Below are 27,867 nucleotides of genomic sequence, written 5' to 3' on the forward strand. Positions count from 1 at the left end.
AGTCATGATCTAGAGTGATCTTATCAACTGTATCAGGTTCTTGGAAGGAATTAGCTTTCTGGTTGTGATAGCTTTTGGTTTTAAGTACTTTGCAATTATTTTAATAAAAAATACTTGGGGCAAAAATGTGAATTCTTAGTGATTTATTTGCAACTTTATAGTCACTGATAACAGAATTTATTTTCATTTGAAGAGTCCAAGTTAGACCAATGGCTTTTTCACCTGAGCTGTCAGTGCACACTGCTGATCCCAATAAACAGTTGTGCTGAGCTCTGGTGAAGACAGGAAATGCCCAAATGACACCTAGATTATTTTCCATTTTAACTCAATAACAGATCCCTTGAAGCCCACAATGCAGATTTTCCAATTACAAAATATCAGCCAAACCCATGAAGAAGAAGGAAGAAGAAGGTAAAAAAGAACAACCTGCCCCCACCCTAAAACCTCTATGTTTCTTCATATTTATTTCTATATTCTAAAACCCCAAACTCTAAGTTTTCCACCCTGTGATATTCCACACTTCTAACCAACTATACATCCATAATCTCAGTGCTATTAATCAATTTTGGAAGCCTTCTCCACGGCCTCAGTTCAATTGTAGTGGTTCTTTGTGGGTCTGTGCCTTTCAGCACAAAAAGTTTAAAATTCTCAGCATCCAGGGTTCCAACATCCAGGTTCCAACAGAACTAGTCTCAGCCATCCTTACATTCCCTTTTGCCATAAGAATTAATATGTGATAGCAACTATTGGTCTGAACCAAATAGCTTCCTTTAGCAAATATGACACAGACATCACACCAGTCACGTTATAGTCTGTGCCCATCATCACATACTTGTTCTTGGACACAGTGAGCTTACAGAAATAATTAATGGATGAGTGTGACTCTTCCAACTTTCTGTGTTACAGAGAACATCCCTGCAGTTCTGTTCGTATCTGTTTACAGACATGTTGCCCATCAATTTATCTAATCCCTTTCTGAACATCCCAAAAGTGTCTCACCTCCCAAAGTATTTTTTGCAATTACTTACATCTGATAGGGCTTGCAGGATCAAGTCCCAGAGGACCAGCCAGCGAAGGGAAGTCCAGATAGATAATCCTTCTTGGACTAACCATGAGAAGGGTCTCAGAGCTGCCAAGAGACATCAGGGAGTGCATGGGGTAGCACATGCCAATTAGCACTAATGCCATCAAGGGCCTGATCACACATGGCATTTATGTGCCTGTGCCCCAGTCTGAGTGCCTAAATTCATGTGTTCTTTCAGGCCTTGCTGCTGCAAGGCCCTAGAGATGTCTGGAAAGGTATATTTGCTGCATTTTTCATCAGTAAATTTCCAGATGTATCTAAACATGATCTTCTGGATGCATGCAGAAATCACTCGCTGTTGGCCCAGCAGAGCAGCCAGGGACATTATTTTTCATGTGCTGACATATTGACCTAGAACAGATGGAGTCAGAACACACTTTCTAGATTGAACCTCAAACACAACTTAGCCAAGGGCATTTTATGTGGCAGTTCAGGACTTACTTGTCATTCTTGGTAGACTGTAACTGCCTCTTGGTGAAGGCACAAGATAAATGGCCATCCTGACATAGCAAGGCCCTGAGTAACCTGATCAAACTCTGAAGATGGACCTGGGTTGGATGACCTCCACAGGTCCTTTCCAGCCTAAATTGCTCTAATGCTCTGTTCTAAAGCTGAGCAAGAGCAGTCATAAGAAACCCAGGGAAAAAAAGCTGGGAAAGAAAGGGAGGCATAGACATGTTAGGACAGAATCAGAAAGGCAAAGGACAAATCAAGAAATCAATATCAAAACTCATAAAAATTAATGGGAAACCTCTATTAAGGTTTGATTTGCAGTATCAAGAGAACAAAGTAGACCTAAACAGAGAGAAAGCCATTTAGAGATGATGCTGGGCTTAATGCCTGTATCAATTAAAAATGCTATTAATAAATGAAGTGCAATTAGCTGGTTAACAAAATTATTAGCACTAATAACAAAAGCAGAAGGAGTCAAGACAGGACAGAAAAGCCAAGAGGTAAAATTATTAGATTAATTTACATGTTAAAACTGGTTCAGCCTCAGTGTAATTAGAGAATTGCCTGAAATTATCTTTACCATTTTCTGATGTTTTTGAGAACAATTGGTGGATGAGTGAGCTTGCAGAGAAGTATAGATGGACAAATGTAAAGCAGAAGCAGAAGGAATGGGACTTGTAGATGAGGAGTCCAGCCTAAGTTTCTGTGAAAATACTGAAAAATTATGCAATATTTGTGTACAGCTCTAAGAATACAAAAGGGTGAATAATGCCAACATGGAGTTGGCATTAAGACTCAGCTGTGCCAAATAGATTTTTTTGTCTTGCCATGATAAATGTTATGCAATAAGTAGAAGTATAGCAGAATATAAGGAGACTAAGCAGAAACAATTTAAATGAAATTTTTTCTACATTTTCACATGCCATCTTCATATGAATACTATGAAAATGAAGACTATGTAATGAAACTTATATACATATTCAACTCTTTGTAAACTCATCAAAGCAGAAGTCTTGAATGCGAGACTTCCCAGAGTGCTCCTCTAGGAACTTTGGTTTTAATTAATAACTCATCTGGTTGAATTGAAAATATGCTTGTCAAGTTTGCAGATATCACAGAGAGATCTTGAATTATCATCTTTTGGTGGACTTGTGTAGATTTCAAATTCTTCATGACCTCAGTTTGATGAGGACAATGGCACAAAAGGAGCATTTCAGGGGGGAAGATCACTGCAGAAATCCAAACTGAGTACCTAGCTAAGTGGTAATTCTACAGGGGAAGGAAACTGATAGTTACGGTGAGTGGTAAGATGAACATGTGTCATGCTGCTCAGAAAGGAACCCCACACATCCCCCTAGGACATACAAACAGGTTAGAGGCACATGAGGCACTCCTTGCCTCCTGTTCCAGGCTGGGAAGACTTAGCTGCAGTTCCTTATCCATTTTCAGGGACTGCTGTGCATCTCAAAACTGATACAGCTGGTACCACTATAGACAGCACAGAATGGGAAGACGAAATGCTAACAAGAATGATGAGGTGCTTGGAAGCATTGTGTAAATGTTGAATGAATGTGGTGATAAAGAGTACAGAAAAGTAAAGGGAAAGTGCTGGCAGTGATCAAGCAAACAGTAAACACTGCTGCAAAGAGGAACAGAGTAAACTGTTGGTGGTGTTTAGTGGATGGAAACAAATAGCTGCAATTAGTTATAACAAGGCAGTCTTATGTCAGTGTCCTGGTAGAAAGAAAAACCCAGATAGCTTGGCTGCAGAGAAGCAGCAAATCAACGTCTGCTGGAAGTGACACTGCCTTCAAGCAAAATATGCAGATTATGGGACAATGAGATTCCTTTTTTTGCCCTATTTTGCTATGCAATATGTTATGATTGTTCCTTATTATGAAGAATTCTACTTTCTTTTCGTGTGGATAATGCGGAGCATTAAAGGTAGAAGAAGAAAAGCAGTCAAGATATCAGTGCTCTTGTGGGGAGGGAGAAGATCCAACTAGGCTCCTGTAATATTTTTTATTACTGTACTTCAAGTTTTGGATAGCTTCCTTCCACATTTCATGTAAGAGCCTGCCCCCCTCAGGGTACATCCTTTTCTGAAGGAATATCTGAATAAACTTGAAAATGGCACTACTGGGAAAAGACAGATAATGCATGTGTGATTCCCTGGTGTGATGATTTCCTGAGATGTGATAAATAAGGATAAACAGTTCCCAGTTCTGAATCAAGAAGAGGATGAAAGTAAATCAGTGTATTATTTGAGTGCTTAAGATAAAAGCCTAGCAGTTTACTTCTGGACTTTTTTTAGAAGGGGAAATCAGAATTGGCAATTCCAGCTGAATTAGACAACAGTTTTTATCTACATCATCAGTCCTTGTTTTTTTTCTAAGTCTCACTCATAATTTCTGAGAATTCCTTTTTTCAGTTGCTGGTTTTCTCTGTGCTTTGAGCTTGACCACTTACCTGTCAGCTAAGGATTCTGCCCAAGAGTTAAGCACTGTAACATTTAAATGCCCTTGAAATTCTCGAACACAACCCCACTCCTATTTATGTCATTGCTCCTTTCTTAACACCTTTCTTTTTGACCTTCAGACAAAAAAAAAAAAAAAAAAAAAAAAGTCCATGCATGAAATAGGAAGCAGATTGTAATCTACCTGGTCTGTACACTGAAAACTTCCTGTGCCCAAGAGCCACCAGTCAGTGTTTCTGGTGCACAGAGAAGCAGGAGAGGAGCGCTCGTTTGGAAGGGCTGGAATGCAGGAGATGGCTTTGGTTGTCCTGTGAGCTCAGTGCTTCATTGTGGGACATGACTGGGCTGAGTGCCTGGGCTATTCTGATGCTGTTGGCCTCAGCAGCTTCCCCTGACTCACTTCCTCCCAAAGGCAGGGCTTGGATTACCCAGCAATGCCAGCAGACCCTCGCTGCCAGTCATGTGCTGTGTCTTTGGCATGGAACTTCATTTGAAGTGTGTGTGACCGGTGAGCAGCACAAGGCTAGCCTCTGCTGAAATACAGAGCCTAAAATTATTCTGGCAGTCCTTCTCCAGAAAGAACTGTATGTAGTTCTTCTACAGTATATACTGTATTGATTTCCTAGATGTGGTTGAAAATATCCTATATAGATAACCAAGACTTGTTTAAAAATAGAAATTGTAATAGAAAACATAATTTGATTTGATTTGTATTTGCTTAGAAATGACACCATAAAGTCTTGCTCATAGATTTACATACTTGAAAGATGAACCCTTTAAGATGAACCCCTTAGCCAAGTTCATCAAAACCCTAGACTCTGACTTTTATCTGGAATTTCTCTCTCAGGAAAAAGAAAAACATCACATGATTCTGGTTATCAATAGAATATAGTATTTCTGTACATAATTAATGCAGTATTTTTTTTTCTCTTAAGGATTTTAATACATGTATTTCAAGTACATCATTCAATGTACTTTTGCTAAGTATAAGGTTCTTTTTGTACAGATATTGATTGGCTCAATTATCATGCTTTTTTCAAGCTCATGTCTAAGTTTTAAATCCCTCTGGAATTGACACCAGCTGTCCTTTTGACACTCTTTGTTAGTTTTATTGCAATGGAAGCTTTCTTCTTCTTTCAGCTTTTTGAGAAATTTTGTTTCACAAAGTATACTTAACAACACTGTTGAACTTTCTTCCTGATTTTGGAGAACCAGATAATATGAGAGCCCAAAGCTTGTTTTTGAAATCAGAATCAATTGCTTCTGTAGATTCAAGACTTAATGGTCACAAAACAAGCTTGTCACACCTGAGATGACTGATTTAGATTTGCTTTTAGTTTCCAGAGCTTGAGTGGCTGCTTGTGCATGATTACATAATAAAGGATGTGTGGATGTGATATATTGTAACAATGATCACAAGCTAGAAAAAGTGATCTTCAGTTAATGCTTGTAATTTTCACAGTTTTTGTAGTATTCCAGACACAGAGCTGGGAGATTTTTTCCCAAACACTGGAAAAGAAGGAAGATACCTTGGTTGATAACTATCTGCTTTACTCCTGAATGCAAATTTGGAATCTTTCCAGAAGGATGAAGTTAGTTCTATGCAAAATCTCTCTTAGCTAATGCCCTTCATCTTGGGAGCCACTGCCTGCCACAGTTCTTCCTTGTCAAGGCAAGAACTGAAGGGATGATGAAAGCTAAGCAAAGCACAAGCACTGTGTTGCAGTGATGCCATCCATGGTGACCCTCAACAATCTTCTGGCCATTTGTTTGGTTGGGATGGAGAAGGAATTTATTACTTTGATGGTATTTTTAGCTGTCACAGAAGGTGCACAAAGACACTTTGGGAGAAACTGGTTTCCCCCAGAGCTTTCAAGTACAAATACATAGGACGCATAATTGTTAGGAAAAAAGGTTTGACAGGTATTTTTTATACAAAAATTAAGTGATCTGTTTCAGACATGCAAAGTCCATGAAAACTTATAACTAAGAAAAGATTTTCTCCCACATTAGCAGAGGACCATCTCCTTCTGCCTGCCAGCTGGCACTGGTAGTGATGCCAGGGATCCCTTCTGGTTTTAGAGAGGGCACAGCAGCATGCAGGAGAGGAATGTTTGTCTCATTAAATTTTGACAGAATTAATATAGCTGATGCATTAATAATCATTAACCAGCAACCTGATATGTCTCCAAAACCTGCTTTATAGTGCCAGGATAGGATAATAGGAACTGGGAGGGCAAAAAAATGGGAAAATCAAGAAGTGATTAATGTATCTGCCTTCTTGACCATTCAGTCATACTTTTGGTGTACAGAATATTTAATAGATATGTTTTCTTACAATAACATCCACATTACAGGGTGTAGGAGTATCTTTTAGGAATTACAATAAACTGTCCATTATGATAGAACATTTTTTATCAAAGAATCCTCCTAGTGGCTGTTTTATCAGCTCACTGTTTTCCTAAGACAACCTGTAACTATTTAAAAGTCATTTATCCAAATCCCCGCTTTAAAACAGAAAAAAAAATAAAGACCAAAGGGCAGAAATGTGTCAAAATTTAAGTGCACTTTAAGTGCAAACCATGAAGAAGACAGTAGGTCTTTATAAGTTAAAAGCGGTATTAATACCAGTTAAACAAGAGGTTTGCTTCTTGGTGTCCTAAACAATGAGGATGGGTTGCTGACAATGATGACAATGACCTGAATTTTCTTGCTCAACCTTAGCAGAGAAAGGTTCAGATGAAACTCCTAAATATAAATGTCAGACAGCTTTGAGAACATTTTCTAGACTCCCTGAATGGGACAGTGCATTGCCAGATAACTATCTTGTTCTCAAAGGGAGTAGGATTACATACTAGGCAATCACTCTCCTTAGGCTGGTTCCTTGTCCAGGCATGGAGTAGAGCATTGTGTTAGTGCAGCTCAGTAAAGGATTCACAATATGCAAGCACAGAGTCACACTCTGTGTATTGTCTCTCTAATACTGACAGAGAATTAGTAGAATTCTGTGAGAAAACTAGTTAGATGGAGCTATTGTGAATCCAAACAGAAGGCAGATAGATGGAAAGGCACAGTTCTGTAACTGCTTTGTGCTGGATTCTCAGAAAGGGATTAGCCATACAGGAATCAAATAAAAGTGAAATAATGTTATTTTGTGAATGAATATTATTCCCAACTGGTAACACATACGGATAGCAGCCTGGGGGGAAGAGAAGAACTTACAGGTTTAATTAGTTTTATGCTTGTGCCTCCATGAATGGAAGAAAATCTTTCTTGTCTATATACTGTCTGTCCATGTTCTACACTTGTGGTGTCAAAGTATTTGTTTCTATATTTAAGACTACTGAAATAATTTACTAATTAGAGTCCTTTGTTCCTCACACTAAGTTGAATCACAAAGGATGTCACCAGCTGCCATAATGGGTGTTACCTGCATTTGTGTTTTCCAAGTAAACCAGGGGCGTTTTATGGTAAATCTTATTTAAGTTCATTCCTTCATGGATGGCAAGAGTTCCCTGCAGCATGCATTACTCAGGTCGTTATATTGTCCCAAATATGCTCTGTGTGCTCCAGGACACACCCCCTGTTCAGCAGGCTTCATGGAATGCAACTGTGAATGGCGCAGCTTCAGCTGCATATTGGGTTTCCAGTATCCAAGTATGCTTTTTATATCATACAGAACTCCATCTCCTTCAAAATATTTTGGGAACAACCTTGTAAAACTTCCCCCAGCTCTCACAGCACCGACTGTAAGGAGTACTGGAACAGTTTATTCATTATTACAGTAGATAGCTGGGTGCAGCTGTCATCCTACAAAAAGATCACCCTGGTAACACCAATCAACAAGCAGAGTAAGATGATCCAAATATATCTGAAACCTTCTAAATGTTGTCTTTCAACTGAAATACAGACTCAGAGCTTCATTGCAAGCTGCCTGATGATGTGAGATATTTGAAATGTGTGAAAAGCCATTGATTTTCAGTTTTATTTACATAGAATCTCAGAAAGGGCCTACATTATAAGGGAGCTGTGAGAAGAAACAAAATTAATAATTAGTTCAGCATTGTTTGGGAAAAGTTATTGGGAAAAGAGAATCTCCATGTGAAATATCAAACACTGAATCCATCCTTCTTTCTTCAGCTTACACTGAACAATGACCAGTACTAAAATTCATACCAGAATTTATTTTAGCAGTAAGAGGAACTTCTGGATAGGAAATCAGCTTACCCTTATAATTGTAAACAGAGCTGATGCTGCAAAGACGTGCTGCTGACAACATAGCTCATCTCTGGAACCACAGAAGTAGCTTTGCACTTGCCTGGTAATCATAGCCACAGAGAGGACAGGACATAAAATGTATTGAACAGGAGTCAGAGCAAAACCACGGCTGATATTCCATGATGTCATCTGGAAGCCAACTCATGGGAGAGAGACAGAGGGAAGGTTTGCTGTAAGAGCACACCTGTGAGACCACTACCTGCAGTACTGGAATTCAGATGACCCATACTACTGTTTGCAATTCCTTCTGATAAAGTCACATACAGATAAGGAACACAACATTAGAAAAGAGAAGAGAACATAGAGAACAATGTTGGGAGGAATTGGTTTTTTTGACACTGTATAGTGGTGACACAACAGTCACGGAGAAAAGGTTGAAACAGAGCATCACCTTTCAGCACATTTTCTGTGACTCATTTCCTTAAAATCAAAACCAACAAAGACATGTTCAGTGCTATGTGTCAGTGGTTTCCAGTTACAGTCTATTGTATTCAATGCATTGCAGCAATGAATGGGCACACAACTTAGTTATAAAACAACCGTGAATTCATTATTACCATGTATATATTCTCTAAACCAGTGGCTAATTAAATATTTGTCATGTCTTAAAAGAAAAATTATTTTGGATCTATTTTTACTGAATATTTCCATGGACAGACATTGATCTTGTGTTATGCTTCACACGTGTAGCCCTCTAAAACAGGTACTTCTCAAATTTTATTTTCAGAAAAAATCTCCTCTGTCCACAGATTTCACAGGGCTTTGTATCCTGAATCTCATCAAATTCATATGCACATCTAGGTTGTTTTTCAATTTTTGTATGCAACCAAGAAAGCTCCCTGTCATGCTACCTTAGCATGAAATTTGATTGACTCATTGTTCTTTGCTGATTTTCTTAGTATCTGCTTATGATCATACTCCATACTGCAGCAATATATAGATGGTACTACACAGATTAATTCACATTAATAATCTTTCACATAATGTTAAGGAATTAAATTACTGAATAGCTCCATATATGCAGTAAAATCACAATTGAACTCACAATTATTTTTATCAACTCTTTTAATAGTAAAAGAAGTGCTTAAAATTCAACAAGAACTTAATGTTCTGCTCTCATTCTGTTACCTTGGTGAACAGAACAAGTCAGTATTTTAAGGGCCATGACAGTAGTTTTTTGTCCAGCAGAACTGGCTATAAATACATATATATAAAAATATTGCTCCTTCTCTGTATGGAGATATCTCAGTCTCCAGAAATTTTCCAGATAATTTAATACAGTGTGACCTAATTTCAATAATCCTGTAGAATTTCTGATTTTTTTCTCCAATTTTTATTCATTCAATTTCTAATTTTGGCAGAGTACACTCTTGCTATATTAGTAGTGCCAAGAATTTGTAGAAAATTGAGTGGTGACATTAAAAATGAATGGATGGGCTGCTTCATATATATAAATATATTTTTAAAAGAGCAGTTGGACAAATTCTGCTTGACTCCAGCTCTGCGGTGCTGTCAGTAGCACCACCATAGGGAAGGGTCATTTCAAAAGGGAAGGAGGGATGGAAAACAAGAGACTATGAGCAAATTCTTCCTTCATAACTGAATTGAGATCTTGAGTAATTTCTTGTTATATGGATGCTCCTCTATCCCTGTAAAGCATTGGCAGACACACAGGAATGTTCAAACTACTAAGAACCAGTACTTGGAGAGAATTGCTTGGAGATACATCTTTCCCTGACCATCTACCTTATGAACTGTGGCCAGTTCATGCTGAATATTATCTTTTACCCTGGAGACAATGCATAATGCATCAAGGTGGCATTTATCAGATTGCTTATGTCAAATTGCACAGAAAAGTACCTGAATTACTTCTCATAGAGGAAAGAGAGTCCCACTTTCTGTCAGGCAAGCTTGTTCCTGAATGCAGTGTAAGCCACAGTGTAATCATAGGCAGGTCCCCTAAAGGAGTGTATAGAATCTTCACCATTAAGTATTTTATAAAAGCCAGAGGACCCTTTAGCACATTTAGAACTTCTGGAGTTGCATCTCTGAGTTGCATAAGGCTTAGCTTTTTCCAGCAGATATTCTTATTGTGGATATAAGACTATACAAGATTATGACTCTATAATGTCAATTTATCACAGTGCTCCCTGCACTGCTACCAAGTACAACCACAAATCATGAAAAACATCTGTAAGTCCCTATAAGCAATTTGTCAGAATACTTTAAAGTACATGTATAATAAATGAAGAACACATGTTTCATAGGAACCAAATGAAACTAGAGCTGCACCGAATGCTTTGCCAGAGACTTGAACAGCTGTGGACATCACCTCTCTCTCCCCTATCAAGCTTTAAAAGGCATTGTTTTCTTTTTAGCCTGACAGGTGATGTTTACAATACCGCTGATCTTCCTAAAAGACAGATTGCCCAAATATCTCTGTAGACCACTTCTACCTCCTTAAATGCTGTCTTTGAATTTTCATTTTAGATATTTGGCACTTTCTGCAAAATTACAAAGGGTCTTCACTGTACCATCCTTGCCAGTTTCTAAAAACACCGTCGTTTAGTTCTGAGAAAATACCACGTTACCTTCTGCATAGCATTTATGTCTGGAAGCTACAGTGAAGAAATGGAAATGTTTGTTCACTGGCTATTCTGTTCAGAGTGTGTGCACAAAAGAACAGCCCCTCACATACATATTTCAGGGTTCTAAAGAGTTTTGTCTGACTTCCCTGAGCTTGATGCCTCAACAAGACAGCTTTTGAGTTCTTCTGTCTAAACACACTATAAGATGGCAGTTCCAATGTCTCTTTGCTATTATGTTTTGCATCTCATATTAAGGTGACAGTTTCATTTTTATTCAGAATGATGATTTCTTTACCTGAGAAAAACTTAGCAATCCACCCTTCCACCCAATAATATCAATTGAATACTGCCACTTCCATGTAAAACCAGGGCACACAGTTTCATTATCTCTCTGGTCTTCCTAATCTACTAATTTTTGCTTTCATTCTCAGATACAAGCTTCCTGCCTCTCTCATTAGTGTTTCAGATCTATTTACAATAATACCAATAATCATCATATCATCAGCATTGGGAGTGGAAGATGTTTTCTCTTATTAAATCTCTAGATATTAACTCCCATAATTTTCAGGGTCTGCAGTGATTTCCCAAATCTGAGGAAGGTGCAAAAATATTTTTACTTGACAATCATATTATAAAATACATTGATACTAAATTTTGAGCAATCTTTCAAAATGCTGAATGGTGATATATTCAAGAAAGGTGAATGAATTTGAAGCATTCTATTACATAAGTCAATCTAGCATTCACTATAACAGATAATAGATTTATAGTTTTACTTTGTTTATCTGCTTGAAAAAGTAGCAGGAATGTAAAACACTTTTTTTCTGCCCAGAACATATGCAATCATCATTATGTATTTAAAAAAATACCTGATGATTATAAAATAGTTTAAATAGCCCCAAGTGTCCCTGAAGAGCTACTGTGTGCTGTGTAAAAGCTGAATAATCCTCCCCATGTCAGAAGGTGACTCTTCAGCTGTTCAGGATCATGAGCTGATGTACTACCACTTGTAAAAAAAATATTCAAAACACAAGAACATACAGTTAGGTAAAGATCACTGTGATGGTCTTGGAATTAATCTGCAAGAACTGACAACACTGAAGCCAATCTATCAAGAACGAGTAAAGAAACCTTAGCTTTTACTTAAAACCAAAACACACAGAACACAGCAAATTCACACCAAAGTAGGTTCAGTGGAAATATTAATTTTTTACATCCTATTTGGCTCATTTTTCTTTTACAAAGATAGTTTAGAAAAAAGGAATATGTTCAAATACACTTTAAATACATACTGAATGCACTATTTATATAACACCAGAAGTGCAGGTTGTGCAAAAGTACTCCAAACCATTATTGCTCAGTGTTCTGAATAAAATACTTTAACTTATTTATGAAGGCACATTGATAGAAGAACAGGTGTCTCAATCATCTGTGTTTCCTTTAATCAACAAAATAGGGGAATTCGCTTTGGCCCCTGTGCTTAGAAAAATATTACTTTGATTTTCAAAATCTCCTTTTCTGTAATATTTACTCCCAGTATTTACATGGTTGTTTCTTCCCATTCAAGCTCCACATCACCTGCAGAAGAAACAGATATATTAAATTAGCCTACCTTGTAAACAAATAGTAACTTATGGCAGATAACTGTTTTTCACTGAATTTAAAAGATCTTGCATGGAAAAACATGGGGAAAACTTTAGCAATGACCATTATTGTCAGGGGGAATAAAGAGCAGCAAAAGGCTAGATGTTTATACTTTTAAAGCAAAAAATGCATGTCAAAGGACTTTTTTGCTCCTTCTCAGTCTGGAAAAGTCATTGCACCTTCTGTGAAAAAATAATTTGGGTTAGGACACAGTTTGTATCTCCTTACCTTCCATGGCATCCAGAGAGTCCATCTTTTGCAGTGCTGAATAATTTACAAAACATAAGGGCTGACTACTTCCCTTGGTTGTCAACAGATCCAATACACATTGATGTAAAAATATATATTGTGCCTGCAAAATGTGGATTTAAAGATGCTTGATTAGAAGAAAAATCTACTGGCAATACTAAAAAGGCTTTATCATTTTCTATAACACCTAGAAAATCTCAAAGTAACTGCAGTTTAACTCAGCAATCTCAGTACTTTGGTGACCATATTGTATATGGCTGATCTGATTTCAATTATTATGAAACATAATGCTTTAAATTTGCCAAAACATATTAATCCTTATGAACAGTAAAATATATGAAATTAGACTGACCATTACTGAGACTAACAGACTACTCCACAATTTTCTGTGGATGTTTTTAATATGAAAAGACATTTTGCCACGAGATGCAGGCTGAAGAAACTGAACCACATGAACGTAATATCTAGATAAGAAAAATTTCCTCTTTCTACCATAGAGAAAACCAGCAGGGTGCACTCAAATGCAGAAGTTCAAGTAAAACTAAACCTATGTGTTCTATGAGATTGCACCAGTGCTAGGAGCAAATCAACCCAGTGTTTTGAGTGATACTTCCCAAGCCTCATTTTTAACATATGACAACACAAAGAGCAGGCAACTAAAGTTAGTTTGATACTTTTAAGGACATAAAGTCTGAAAAGAAGAAAACAAAATAAGGAAATGTAAGAATGAAATAAAGGAATGAAAATAGAAATATAATAAATTGATTAAACATATATTCACATAGGAAGAGTACTGTATATGTAGATGCAGAAAATAAGCCAGGTACATTCAGATTGGAAGAGATGTCTTGAGACCACCTGGTGCAACAACCCACTGCTCAAGCTGGGTCAGCTAAAACATTTTGCCCAGGACCTTGTTGAGATGGATTTGGAATATCTGCACCAAAATCACACTCTTACCCTTGACTTTTGCATGGGTAAAAATATTAGTGTAATTTTTTGGCTCAATAATTGCTATTTTGTTTCAGAACACCCATCAATTTGCAATTCAAGTATCTCAGATATATGAGAGAAATTTGCTTACATAGATAAGAGTTACTGCCACAGCTCCAGAACTGTGGGTAATTAAAACAGCTTTTCACAGGTCCTCTGAAGCGTGCAGCACCATTACACCTTGCTGTAACTTTCTTAGTGAAATAAATGCATGACATGACTTCAAACTAGCCCTTGTACTTGGCAAGAAGATAAACTTTGAAATGTCTGCTGATCAAGAATGGATTTCTAAAATGAAGGTCTTAAATTTCAGTGGAGTTTAGATTGGTTATTCCAGTTCAGAATGCAGCCTCTGAAAGCTCTGTAATCTCTTGCAGTCGTTTCTAATGATGTAGCAATAAAAATCTTTCTGGGTTTGCCAGGGGAGAGTGAAGCAGGCTACCTGGGCTATTTCTGTCCAACTAGATATTTTCTCAGAAACAATGACAGTCTTAACTATTCTCATCCATTGATTACAGTAATATATTGTGACTTTGTTAACAAAAGGAATATTATTTTGAAGCTATAAACAAGCAAAATACAGGTCCAAGAGCAATCAGCTTTTATTTATGTTACTCATAGATCTTAAAGATAGTTTGACTGAGAGATTTCTATACTGAGTTCTGGGAAGGAATTGCTCCTCTCTTTTACATCTTATGTGCTGATCACATAAAAGCTGATTAATAGGCAACTCAACAGTGTTTTATAAGAGAATTCTCAAACAGCTTGACTTTTGAATCCACCATAAAACTTTACAAGATTGATTCCCTTTGGGCAAGTTCTGTTGCTGATCTGACTTTTGTAGTCTTGCAAATATGAGCTAGAAATGACCTGGACAGAGAACAGGCTATCTCAGAATTTTGCAGCTAGCATACAGATGGATACTTGATTTGTTAGAAAATCTGAACTCTGACACCATCATCTTGTACTGTATTTGGCCACAACTTTTCCTAGCCCCTGCCAAAACATTCAAGTGAAGAGATACAGAAAAACGATGCATGTTTTAAAAACATAAAATTATATTATTGAATGTCTCACTGTTTCAAGATTTTTTTTGTGAGTGCTCCCATTAAATTGCCCTCCAGCCTTTGATTTATTTCTAGATGATTCTACTTCTAGTCAAAAAAGTAAAACAAGAACCAAAAAGTATTCCCAGAATGCATCATCACAAGAAAATACTGGCAATTGTTTAGTTGCATCAAAACTTCAAAAGGGAAAATTTAGAGCACATGATATCCAGATTGCACCTTACAAGATACATCATGTCAGAATATCACCAGAACGTCCCATAAAATCTTCTGAAGAAGGACTAACTCCTTTGTGTATTCTGTCTCACTTTTTACATATTCTGATGTGATTTGGAATAGCAGAATTTCATTCCAAATGGAGCAAGTCTCCTTATATTAAAATCAGTTTAAATCCATCAGCCGTGTAGAAGTTCATCCTGAAATTACTCATCCATACTGAGAAGTTGGTAAGTCATGCTGTAGACTCTAAAGCTTCAGGCTGCCCTGGGTTAGATCTGGCCAGCACGAGACTTATGCCAGAAGCCTTATCCAAACAAAGGCTGCTTTCTGTTCCACTGGGCATTTAGTATCAGCTTTAAATTCTAATATTATTTCTTTACATGTACTCAGAATTCCAGATACAGCAGAAGGAAATCTTCCTGACTTCCTTCACTGACTACTGTCCATACAAATTAAGTCTGCTAGAAATGTACTTTTTCTAGACCCAAAACCCACCATTGATTTTGAACAATTTGAAATCGGTGATTAAATCCGTCCACATGTACTATTTTATTTGAAGTGATTGAAAAAGAATTGAGAAATCAATAAAGAGATGAATATTTTAAAGTTTGTTGGTTTATGTCACATATGCGTACACAAAAAAAATACACTAAAGAAGTAAATTAAGTCAAATTAAGTAGAGAGTGAGAAATTATTATTTAGGTTTAAAAATAAATAGCACTCTTTTCAGCATTTGTCAAGACTTTGCTGGCTAAGTGCACTTAGGTAGATACAGACATTATACTTCCACAGTGCTTAAAATAAATAAAAGCAGGATTTGGTAGAAAATGTATTATACAGCAGATTGTTATTAGCTTTATAGTCCTGTTTTGTAGATCATGTGAAGAAATGACTAATTTTTCAACAACAGAAAAACAGAATGGATAAGTCTTACCAGGTTTTGTACCATGCACATCCTTTCACTTCTTAGCTCAGCTACAAGTCCGTAGATATCCACAAAATCATGGTCATTTATATGTTGGGTTAAATGGTCAAGTGCAATATATACGCCTGTTCTTCCAACACCAGCACTGCAAATATGATAAACAAGATAAAATAAAGCTTTTATGTTAATGCTTTCAGCATTTTCTTCGAATATTCTGGATAAATTGTTTATTGTGAGAAGAAAAACTTCAAACAAAACCTAAATATTTTTTTTCAGTATTTACATCTAGTGAATTTCTTTGTGAATTGGATCAAGTGAAATCTGGATTTGAGCCATTTTCTAATTTTGATTTCACATTTTCATAATTTTTGATTTCTCATTTTCATCCAGTAAATGAGATATTACTCGTATATATGTTCATATGACCCAAACCTGTTTGAGTGGAAAAAAAAAGATCTTATAGCTTTTCTGTGAGTTTTTTAGAGCTCATTAATTGAGAGAAAAAAAAATCACAAGGTTTTGTGAAATCACACTGGGGTTCTGTAATACTTTTGGTATTTGAGACAAAATAACGTGAGATCCAGCAAAAAAATTTAAAAGAAAATGCTTTTAAAAGGAGGATGAGTGTGCAAGATGTGCAGGTAGGTAGTGTTTTATTTCAAGGTCTTATAATGAATAGGATTGTTTCCAAATTACTATCAGACTTCTCTGCAATTGGTGTAATAAATGCAGGGCATATTACTGCAGATAATCAACAGATGTATAGCAGAGCTCTTGAGTTTGCAATATCTAATGAGAAAAAAGTAATGAATGAGTTTGCTGGATATGAGAATACACAGTAATGCTTTATAACCATCAGGAATTTGAGCACAGGGGGAGTATCAGAACCGTGCTGGCCCCTTTACATATCTCCTTTCTGAAAAGAGTATAGGGTTCCTGGCAAAGAGTTCCCACAGAATATAGGTGTCCTGAAAACATGAAGACTGTGTTGTTCTCCACTGTCATAGTCTCTCTGGCCCTTGCAGTAGTGGGAAATGTTCATTAAAGACAGCAATATTAAATGAGTAAGGCTTTATTACCCTTTGTGGGTGGCACCCATAGGATGCTGGGGACAAATAATAAGAACTCCCATACATGATAAAGTGGAAAAGATTTGTAGCATCAAAGCCATTTTTCCCTTCCACTTATTTCCAGACCCACACCAAGTGAGAATGGGGCAAAAGCTCAGTAGCAGACCTATGAGTTCAGATCCCTTTTATGGAGCATGCCCACACATTCAGTGGGAACACTGACCTGCACAAAATGCAGGTCACACTCATTGGTTTCCTTAAGACTTAGGCCACCCCACACACTTACCCTTTGAAACAGAAAAGTGTTAATGAAACCAGTGGAAACTACGACAACTGAACACCTTTAACCACCAGACCATTTATTTAAGAGCCTAAATATAGGTTTTAACTGTTAACAGGCATCCAAGTTTGAAATCTGGCTTATGCAAACCCTTATTTCTATTTGGCATTCTCAGTGGCTTCAAATAGTTTCTTCCTTATGATATGCGACATATACATTTAAAATAAATTTTTAATACTTGCTTCTTAAGAGGAGCTCTAATTATAATAGAAGTAATTTAAACCAATACATGTCATTTGCTATTCCTCTTCTTATGATTAAAGAGAAAAATGGAGAAAAATCCAGCAGTGCTTTATGGTAAATTTTGGAGCAATTATTTCCCCAACATCACCTCAGTGGATTTCCATAAATGGCAGAATAGACATTGGTGTTTTACCTTCTAGAAAGGAGTAAGAAGGACTGCTAGAGAAACATTCACCTCTGTCCATCCTAGAATCATTCCTGTGCACTCAGCCTCCATGGATGTTCTTCTGGCAACTTCCCTGTGCATCATTATGCACTTGAGATTCAAAGCTACCAAACGATGGTTCGGCGGATGTACTTACCTGCAGTGCACCACCATCGGTGTGTTATCGTGTGCTCGACTTGCACGGATGAGTTTTACAAAATGGATAAATGGTGCAGTCGTTTCGGGGACTCCATGTTCTGGCCAAGAAGTGAAGTTACACTGCCGCACCATCATGCAGTCTCCATGCTGAAAAATACATAATAATGCAGTTTTTACTGAAGAAATGCTATAGAAGGGTCAGTAAGGTACATGTAACCTTCTCAGGATTTTCACATAAAAAATAAAGTTAGAATCACCTAATGTTTATAAGATTACTGGCACGAAGGGACAATTTGCTGTGCACAGAACTTCTGGCACATTTTTTGAGGGATGGCATCAAGTCCATCTTTCAGGAAATGTCAGTGTTTTCAGTAGTGACTCTTCATTTGTCTTTAGTCATCATATCTATAATTTGCAGATTGCAATTTGAAATTTATATGGCTCATTTAGAAATTTAGTGAGCTGGGATGACAAATTTGTTCAGGAAAAAGCAACCACACTAAGACTGATCCAATGTGGTAAAGGCAAACACATACACTGGGTGAACACAGATACATATTCTTTCATGCTCTCTCAATGAGAGCAGCAGCAACAGTAATCTCAAAAAAGAGGTTATGATCTAATACTTCAAAAGATTACTTTTGAAGGATGTAAAAAATGAAAGAACAGGATCATGCCAAAGGCCTGTCTACATCCAAACGCTCTTTCCAACAGCAGTCAAGAAAACATGTTAGGGAGCATTATAAAACATGACAACAATGTAGCTGTAATTCCCCAGAATATCTTTTCCATTCTGAATAGTTTGTGACTTGTGAATTGACTCAGTGAGAGACAGTAAATGGAAATTTAATAGTACTCATCTGTATTTTCTTCTACTAATTTTTATAGATTTTTTGAATCCCTCTAAGTTTTTAGCCTTCACAATATCCTGCAGCAAGGAGTACCACAGTTTAATCAACTGTTGTGTAATGAACCAGTTTCTATTTTTTCAAATTGCTTTTGAACCAATAATTTGCTTCTTTCATACTGTAAGAAATACTGAACAATGGCGAACAATTATGTGTAGCAACTACTTTGCAGTTGTACTAATATTTTTAAACTGATCAACATAAAAATGCAAGAGACATTCACAATGGGAATGATTTTGACTTATTTGCCTCACATATGCTTTTTATCTTCACTGGAAGATCATCAAGCATTCACTCATTTGTGAAAGGACGTACAATCTTTAAACGAGCAATACAGCAAATTTAATGACCTGCTTATAAAGGGCATAGCTTCTTGTGCAGGGTGGTTCAGCTACAGTAAATGGATCACCCAGTCAATTCAGATTATCTTCTTTCAGCCTTATCCTTGTTAGCACAAGTGACTTGGCATTTCACTGGAATTCATTTTTATTCTAAATAGTTCTTTTTCCAGTCTTGCTTATCCATGTTCTATTTTTAGCAGAAAAAAAAGGTTTATCTTCTCTCAGTCATTTTTTAATGTCCCGTTTCTATGTACTCTGTGCACAGCATATCCCTATGGGTTGACTGCTGAGACCAGCTCCCACCTGCTGTGTGCCCTTTGTCACAAGCATATGCCACAGGATGGTAATGCCTGCATTAGCACAGCCAAATTCAGGTCCTAGGATCTGGCTGCACTACTTTCAACACAGAACAATTCTCAGAGTGCAAAAGAAAACTGACTTAATTTTGGGTCTTTATTACCAGCTTGTTTTTTGAGCCCACCTGCTGTTCCGAGTTAATGCTGGGTTATAATTTTTCCAATACATGAAAATTGTAGTTGTAGGTCATGGCAAAGGTGAAGGTCTCTGCTGTACCCCTGCTCCTCCTTCCCAGCACAAAGAGTAGGAGTAATACTGATGATTCTCATTCATATTGGGTGAATCTCCTGGGGGTGGAGGCCAATGGCTGGTGGTACAATGCAAAACAGCTGCACCAGAGAATCCTGCCCTTTAATCTGAGAGGGATGCATTCAAAAGGATTTGTCTGATCTCAGAATGGTTAAGATTACTCCTTTCTAGAACAGACACCAATGTGTCCAAGTAGAAACCTCACCCCCCACCAGAAGTTCAGTAACCTTAATAGGCCCTTCATAGCATAGTGGACAAATATCTGAGCTCTTCATAACAAAAATTCTCAGGAAATCAAACATGAATTAAAATAAAATACAGGACAACCAGGCAGTACAATGCATATGCACTAAAAGACTAAAAGAAGAATATTGAGGAAGTAGTTGGGTGGGAAGTAGTATATCTGATGTTCTTTCAGGTGTTGGATGAATTTTTTTCTATCAACTTCCAGCGCTGGCTTACCCTTTCAATTTTTAGGTCTCTGATGGTCCAGTCTATTTGAATATCTTCCATCAATTTAGTAATCACTATATCCCCAAACACAGTCACTGGTTTATTATCTTCTGGCCAGTACTGGTGACATCTTATCTGCAGAGAGATGATTACTAAGTAATTAACAATTATCATGTTATAATCTTGACAGAAACTACATACAGAATTTCCAATTATGTCAAATGCTTTTAATCAGTTCACTGGTAACTTACACGTCCTTTTTCAAAACATTGTGTGAGCATCACAAGTGTTTTAGCTCTTGTCTCCCACACCATTCTCCAGAAATCACCCACTGTTCCTGGTAATGGTCCCTGAGTTGCAATAAACTCGTTTGGACATAAATAGCCCTAAGAAAGAGAAAATGTTTAATACATAATGGTTGGCAAGGAAACAAAAGAGTTTGCATGTGAATCATAGTTGTGCCTGTATCTGCCATGCCAAAGGCTAAAATCATGTAAGCCCTACTAAGCGAATTGGCATATGCCTCAGTAGTCACTGCACGGCAGGCTGCCTTGGAAAGCTAAAAGCGAAATGGCTTTTTTTGGTAGTCCAGTTATGAACCAATACTCTACTACAGTGTGGGAAGTGCCATGGTAATAGAAATGCATTTAGCAGAGATATTACAGGGACATCAGGTCATCAATTCCCATTTAAAAGTATCTAAGTCTTCATATTATACTTACTGCAGATCCAGCTAGAGGCCTCCAAGAACTAAATCAATAAGTGGCCAACACAGGAGAATCAAATAGTGCTAAGGAGCATTGGAGCCAGGGAAACAACTAAGGAGTAGTCTGAGAGCCAGTGCAAGTAATACACACACTAATGACCTTGTTCTTTGCTGATTGTCTGGGATCTGCTATAACCTCAGGCTGAAGCTCATTGAAATAAATGATCTCCAATCAAAGGTTTTCAAGAAACCTACTGAAGGTGTTGACTTTTATTTTAGTGTTGGCTTTTGCTCTTTGGTTAATTTATAAATTCTTGTAAAACTTGGGAAGAAGGAAGTTTATTGAAAAAATCTATAGATGCTCTGAGTGCATGGTTTGACATGGATCTGGTTCCTCTTAGAAAAGAAGTACACCTATAGGAACTATTATGTACTACACAAAGTCTAAAATAACAACAATAGCAATAACAGCAATAAATTTATGCCATAGAACTAGCAGTTTATAATATCACAGTGTTCTGCTTATTGCTCAAAACAACTGACACAGTGGTTTATAGCACCACCAAAGCTTCTTCTTGGAATTATGGCCCTATAATTCACAGCTGCCTGTTACTTACTCCATCTATAATATAAAGAACAGGTGGCAGTGGGAAACTGTGTTAATCCTCCTTAGTTTAAGAGTGAGGTGAGAAACTGTAATTCAGGGATGCAAAGCTCACAGTTCAGTTACTGACTTTGTTTAACCAATGAAAGTCAAAGTAGCAGCAGAGTTCCCATTTGTTAAAACTAAGTACAAGACTTCTCTTTTCCTCTCTTTAGGGAGAGGAGAAGCATGCATATGTAAACAGGCCTAGGTAATTAGGTATGTAAATACACATATTGCATGTTTACAGCTATATGCATTTATGTACTTATACATCAACAAACATGAAAAGTGAGAGCATATAAAAGGTGAAACTTTAGACTTGAGAAACCATAACATTGGAATTGTCTATTCACTGATGAATGGTCATCCAAAATGTATGCACACAAGTCAAATCTCAGCAGGAAACACTTTGTAGCTGGGTTTTTCTGAAGCTTTTTGGAAGTCGCTGTTAGTCGCTGTTCCCTGCCTAGGGCTTGGCCTGTCAGTGGCAGGAAGAGTAAAGACTAGACCATGCTCCAAGATGCCTTCCTTAGCCATTCTGGGCAGTCCCAGCACCAAGTGGCATGGCTCTTCCTATCTGCTAACTCTCAGAACAAAGACATGGTGGGAATAAATGCTGTTTGCTCAAAGAAAGGAAGATCTTCTGAGCTCTACTACTTATTCTCTGTAATGTCTCTTAGTTACTTGCAAAGAACCATTTCCACTTTCCTTTGTGTTGTCTGTTTTGACTACACTCTGCAAGTCTTGCTACATTTTTGAAAAGCCTTTAATGTGAATCAAGTCTTCACCTCATGTGAGATCTCCAGCCACTGCTAGAAGAGATTTGATGCATAACTATAATTCCCACTTTGAGCTATAACAGGACAAAAGTGAGATTAAAATATAGATGAAGAATTTACTGACCACAAAATAAGAAAATGGGAAAGTCTGTGAAGAAAGATGAGGATGAAAAATATAGTGTTACTTTCTTCTTCAAGAAGCCTACTTTCATTTTCCTCCATCATAACTTTCACACAATAATAAGGAGCATGCCAAAACTGTTAGCCATTTCTATGAAAGTTTTCAGTTCAGTTATCTTTGCATTGTCCTATTCATATACAACAACTTTAACTGTTGAATCAAGACACCAAATAACACCCATCTAAACAATTTAGCTCAGAGGGAGCTCGACTGTTGACTTTTATGAAAATGGTATAAAATAATTTATAAAAAGCAACTTGCTGGACACAGTTTTGATTATTTTTGGAAATCATTGCTCAGCAATGAAAATGAGATATATATTTTTTTAACTTGTAATTTTTAGTGCCGTGGGACTTGAACAATGTCATGGCAACAGTGGCTGTAGTGAATGAAAGAAAAATTAGAATCCTATTTTTGTTGCAAGTTATTTTTTTTTTACTCTTCTACCAGAAAACAAATACAGCAAAAATATGAGAGACTCTCTACTTACAGACACATAGCTGGCATTAATGTAGTCAGATCCAGGAATACCAGCATCAGGCATCAGCTTTACTCTGTTGTTATTATCTATCATGGAAGTAAACTCTAGTTAACTAAAAGATTGGTTCAAAAACCATAAAACACGTAAAAACTGTTCCTGGAGTGCTAAGAAATCAAAAATACTATTATTAGCAGTAACAATATTTGATGGAGCAGAACATTAATTACAAAGGTAATTTAAACATTTTCCATTACTGTATGGTCTTTCTTCAATGTTCCAGACATGCTACAGATACTACTTTTTAATGTAAGTGGTGAATGAGCCAAAACCTCCAATCTGATGTATATATGGGAGAATTCTGCACCTAAAAGGAGCCTGTGTACTCCAAGCCATGCTGTCCTAGCACACACAACTTCTGTGTAAATAAGAGGGCAGGGTCATGGATCTGAGAGTTTTTCCCATTTACTTGCTGCCCAGGTCACTGAGCCAGATTCTGGCACTTTTATATCGTTTTGGGGGTTTTTAAATATAAGGTTAAGTCATTATTTAAAAAAAAGTAAAATGTTTAGGGTTTCTGATTTGGTCCCACAGCACATATGCAGAAAATACAAAATCCAAGAAACATATCATGTGTGTAACACCAGAATTTTGGTGTTTGGTCTTCAACTCAGTAAAGAATATTAGAATACAAAGTTAAATATTTATGAAACATATCTGTTTATGCCTTATTGTCTGTCATGAAGAAAAATTTTTAGTGACTGTGACTTAGAATATGTCTTGAACAAGGCAGCAGATAGAAGGAACAGCTGCTCTGAAAAGTAAATAGCACAGAATGTAGCATTATTAACCAAGGAATGCTATGCACTCCATCTCACATCACAGCTAATGCCTAAAATAATAATGACATTTCTTGTCTTATTAACTGAAAAATGAAGCAGTGTTGAGTATAGAGAGACAGACTCCTGTCTCCTGTGATAATATCTAGCCTGGGCTTATAAGTTATCATACAGTCACTGTGATCTTCTGTGGAACCTTTGTAGCACATGTACACATATCCACAAGAAAGCATATCCAGACTCCTGAGGTAGCTGAATGCACAAACATGTGGATTTTATATGTTTAAAAAATTACTTCTTACTAAAGGGGGGGCGGAAAAACCAATGAGGAAGAATTTTAAAGAGTTTGCTACATGGCTTGAATTACAAAGCCAAGAAACTATTGAGGCTACAGTTTCTTGCACCTGCATATTAAAGCTTGTGAGAGCAAGTTGAAAGCTACTTGCAAATAAAACTGTCTTTAAAAAAACCCGCAAAGTAAAGACAGATTACTTGACAGAAAATGATTTCATAATGTGGACTTGATTGTGCTGCTATTTCAAAGACAGATCAAACAAAAATACACTTGCATTCCAAATATCTGTTACACTATTAAAAGTAAAGAGCAAAATGGAGGAGTTGGTCAATAAACACACATACATGGCTTTATGTTTGGGAAACGATTCTTAGACCTGTTCCAAGGCAGATCAGCATCTGTTGAAGCAAGGTCTTCAAGAAACTTGGGAAGTTCCTGCAAAGGAATAAATGTTTGTTGGAAAACTTTTCCACTTGACTTTAAAATGTGGCACAATCATCCAGTATGTAGAAAAACACCACAGTTTTGCAACAGTCCATTTCTAAGTACAGCTGGAAGCATTACAGAGCTTCCCGCCCCACTGTCAACCCCAGTTAAATCAGCAATGTTAGATGCAGCACTGCAGACAATGCTGTCAACCTGAACAATTAAGCTTACATGATCTTTCACCTTTAAAAGCCTGGATAAAGTCAGTCTATCACGTTTTGTAGTTTTCTGATTTTTTTCATGAAGTCACATGCTTGGTTACCATGCCCTACTGACTCAGTTGAATAATGTCTTTTCCTGACTGCTGTAGTTTGGGAGTGTTTGTGGTACAGCATGAGAACTGATGAGAATTCAATTAAGTTGAGACAACTGGCATTAAATTATTGTTCTTGGGAGTGTTTGTGAAAGGGGTGGGAAGAGCTATTTTGGGTTGTACTGCAGCTTCATAACTGGCCATTTGTTCTATTACTGGAGGACAGAGATGGATAAATCATTCATGCTCAGGAACTTATTTGATGGGGATGCTTGTGTGCATTAACAGGAATCATTTACAAAGCTGATTAAAAGAGTGGTGACAATTTCAGAACTTGTTAATGGAGAAAATTTGTTAAAGTGATGACTTCAGTGTTAAGAGAATAGAAGATATAGAAAATCCAGAATTCTAAATACATTGTTAATTTCAGTAGAATTTTTCTTTGTTTGACAAATGTTATTCACAAGTCTGTTTTTTATATCTATCTATCTGTTTATCTACCTACCTACCTACCTATCTATCTATGGTATAAATTAAGAGGTCTACTTTTTGCTTTGAATGAGAACAATACAAAATTTTGCTGAAATCCCTTCAAATTTGTCTTTTTATATTAGCAGTTACTGTCTGCATGCGCTACTTCCAAAAGTTGGGCAGATAGCCTTTCTATGAGGCTCAGTATTAATTATGCCCTTTTGCCAAGGTATTTGAGGCAGTCTGTCTTTTATGAATAAAATTTAATGGGAATCTCCTAGCAAATAAATAAGAGAGGAAATGAAAAATGGAAATCATGACTGTTTTATTTCAGTCCTTTTCTCTCATTGCTAATTGAAATATTTTGTCATCCTGGTGTGTAAAACACAGTCAAAGGTGGAGATGTTAAAATTCCTCTCATTCAAAAAGCTGAAACACTCCCATAAAATTTCTGTCATTGAATATTTTCAAGAAGGAAGGATATACACAAAATGCCTATTTTGAATAATGTTTTGGGCCATGGAATCCCGTGTCACGTGAACTTTAACTTCCCTCATTTGCCTCACTCCACTGAATTTTAGCTTGCCAGTAAACTACTGTAGAAGTAGCACCCTTATACAGCACTTTGTAGTAGAGAGGAAATAGAGAAGCAGATCTTGTTATTTTCATAAGGATGCTTCTATAACCAAACAAATGCTCAAAGGCCTCATACCAATTCTCTGCATTAATAGGGATTTCAGTCTTATCTATTATTTTCGTATTTAGGGGAAGAGTATTTGGGTTCCCAGAGTCAGTAACAACTTGTCACAGAAACCATGTTTCTTTGCAAACTCATAAAACTTTGAAATAAAACATTGGCATTTTGTTTACTGTAGCACATTTGTGTCACTGGTGACTCTTTGAAGGACTTCAGTTTTTTTTACTCATGAGCAGAACTTATCATAAATCAAATATTATACAAGTATTTCTGTTTCAGTAATATGCCAGTTATTAGAAAAGCATAAGTTCCCAAATGTATTGAGAGACGCAGGAATCAGCCGGAAAGTTGGCAGTAGCTGCCAGTTTGAATAGCAATGAGGGGACGCCCATCATTAGTTACTTTGGCTCCCTATGGTTTCTTTAAACTTGTCTTTTTTGACAATAAATGGATCCAGGTCCATTCTGAAGTCCAGATTCCATTCTCATCACATTTACACACAGGTCCTGTTCACCAAGATTGAACCAAGACTGGCCCCTGAAGATGCCCTGGCACTGAAGTTTGGTCAGTCAGGCAAATTAGACAAAGCTGGGAATGTCCATGGATTACAAGAGTAAGTGAAATAGAAAGACTCACATTCATGCTGGAAAACTCCAAACCATATTTGTTGTCCACAAACTGCCCGTTGTAAATTATCCCTAGTCTACCAAAGCATATCTTGGAATTGTCCAGGAAGACTGTTAGGTGAAACAGTCCAAATCCAACACAGGGAATATACTAGCAGTTTATTGGTGTAAATTATCATATCCTCATATTCCGTTCCCAGTAATCTTGAATTAACTCTTCCAAAGACAGACAGAGAGCCCAAGCAAGCTCAGCACTATGCTGTTCATAGAACCATAGATCAATTTGAGTTGCAAGGGACATGAACATAATCTAATCCAACCCCATGTTGCCATGGACAACCTTCCACCAGGTCTGATTGCTCAAAGTTCCTCTAACCTGGGCTTGGCCACTTCTAGGGCATTCACAGCTTCCACAGGAAACTTGTTCCAGTTTCACCACTTAGTTATGTGCTTCAGATATGAGTTTACATCATGTTCAAGGGTTTATGTCTTAGCTAATCTTTCCTACACATGTTGCAGGACCCTCAAGTCAAGTCATTTATGTAAAAGTAGAATTATGCATGAGGACAAAAACAACACAGATCATGAGGTCTACTTGTTTATTGCATGCACTGCTTGTTCCTGAGCATTGTCATTACCAATATAATTTCAAGTGTGCTGCCAATCCTATCATTTATCTGCTAAAACACGTGCTACAAAAAACATGGATAGACTCATTTTGAGGGACTGAACATGCCTTCAAATTCTGCCTGCCCTTGGACAAGTCATCTGGGAAGATATCACTATGCTCTGAAACATGGCAGCTGAAGGTCAGAGAGTAAAAAGACTGAAAACTTAAATGACATATAAAACTGTCTATTATAGGTTGACTATATACATTATTTTAAGGAGACCTCAGCTTCTGGTATTTCTCTAAATTTTAAGCAGATTGCAGATTGTCATTTGATAAAACACTATTGTTTAAGATTTAAACTGTTGCAATGCAGTAAGGCTTAGCCAACGTGGGTTGCATCTAAAGAAAGTAATACTAGAGACCTTCTAGTAATGAATGTTAATATGTAAAGTGTTATTGATATTGAAAATTTTCATCTGTTCAGTCATGCATAATGTAACTATAATCATTTTTTGGTCAAGTGAAATAACACTTCTACTTTATTGCTCTGAGAATT

The 27,867-nt window shown here is 37.0% G+C and overlaps 1 protein-coding gene across 1 annotated transcript in view; it reads right to left on the minus strand.

Moving 5' to 3' along the window:
* Positions 1–7,090: 7,090 nt before the first annotated feature.
* The window catches only part of PTPRQ (protein tyrosine phosphatase receptor type Q), a 130,544-nt gene continuing 109,767 nt past the window's right edge, over positions 7,091–27,867 (minus strand). Inside the window, exons 56-63 of the mRNA XM_074539671.1 lie at positions 24,510–24,600; positions 23,044–23,120; positions 20,493–20,627; positions 20,251–20,376; positions 17,932–18,080; positions 15,986–16,121; positions 12,752–12,875; positions 7,091–12,457 (exon numbers count right to left, since the gene is read on the minus strand). Of these exons, the coding sequence (XP_074395772.1) occupies positions 12,420–12,457; positions 12,752–12,875; positions 15,986–16,121; positions 17,932–18,080; positions 20,251–20,376; positions 20,493–20,627; positions 23,044–23,120; positions 24,510–24,600 (876 nt within the window). The 3' untranslated portion in view covers positions 7,091–12,419. The remainder of the gene's footprint in view (positions 12,458–12,751; positions 12,876–15,985; positions 16,122–17,931; positions 18,081–20,250; positions 20,377–20,492; positions 20,628–23,043; positions 23,121–24,509; positions 24,601–27,867) is intronic.

Source organism: Zonotrichia albicollis, chromosome 4 (genome assembly GCF_047830755.1).
Source record: "Zonotrichia albicollis isolate bZonAlb1 chromosome 4, bZonAlb1.hap1, whole genome shotgun sequence".
Taxonomy (NCBI): Eukaryota; Metazoa; Chordata; class Aves; order Passeriformes; family Passerellidae; genus Zonotrichia; species Zonotrichia albicollis.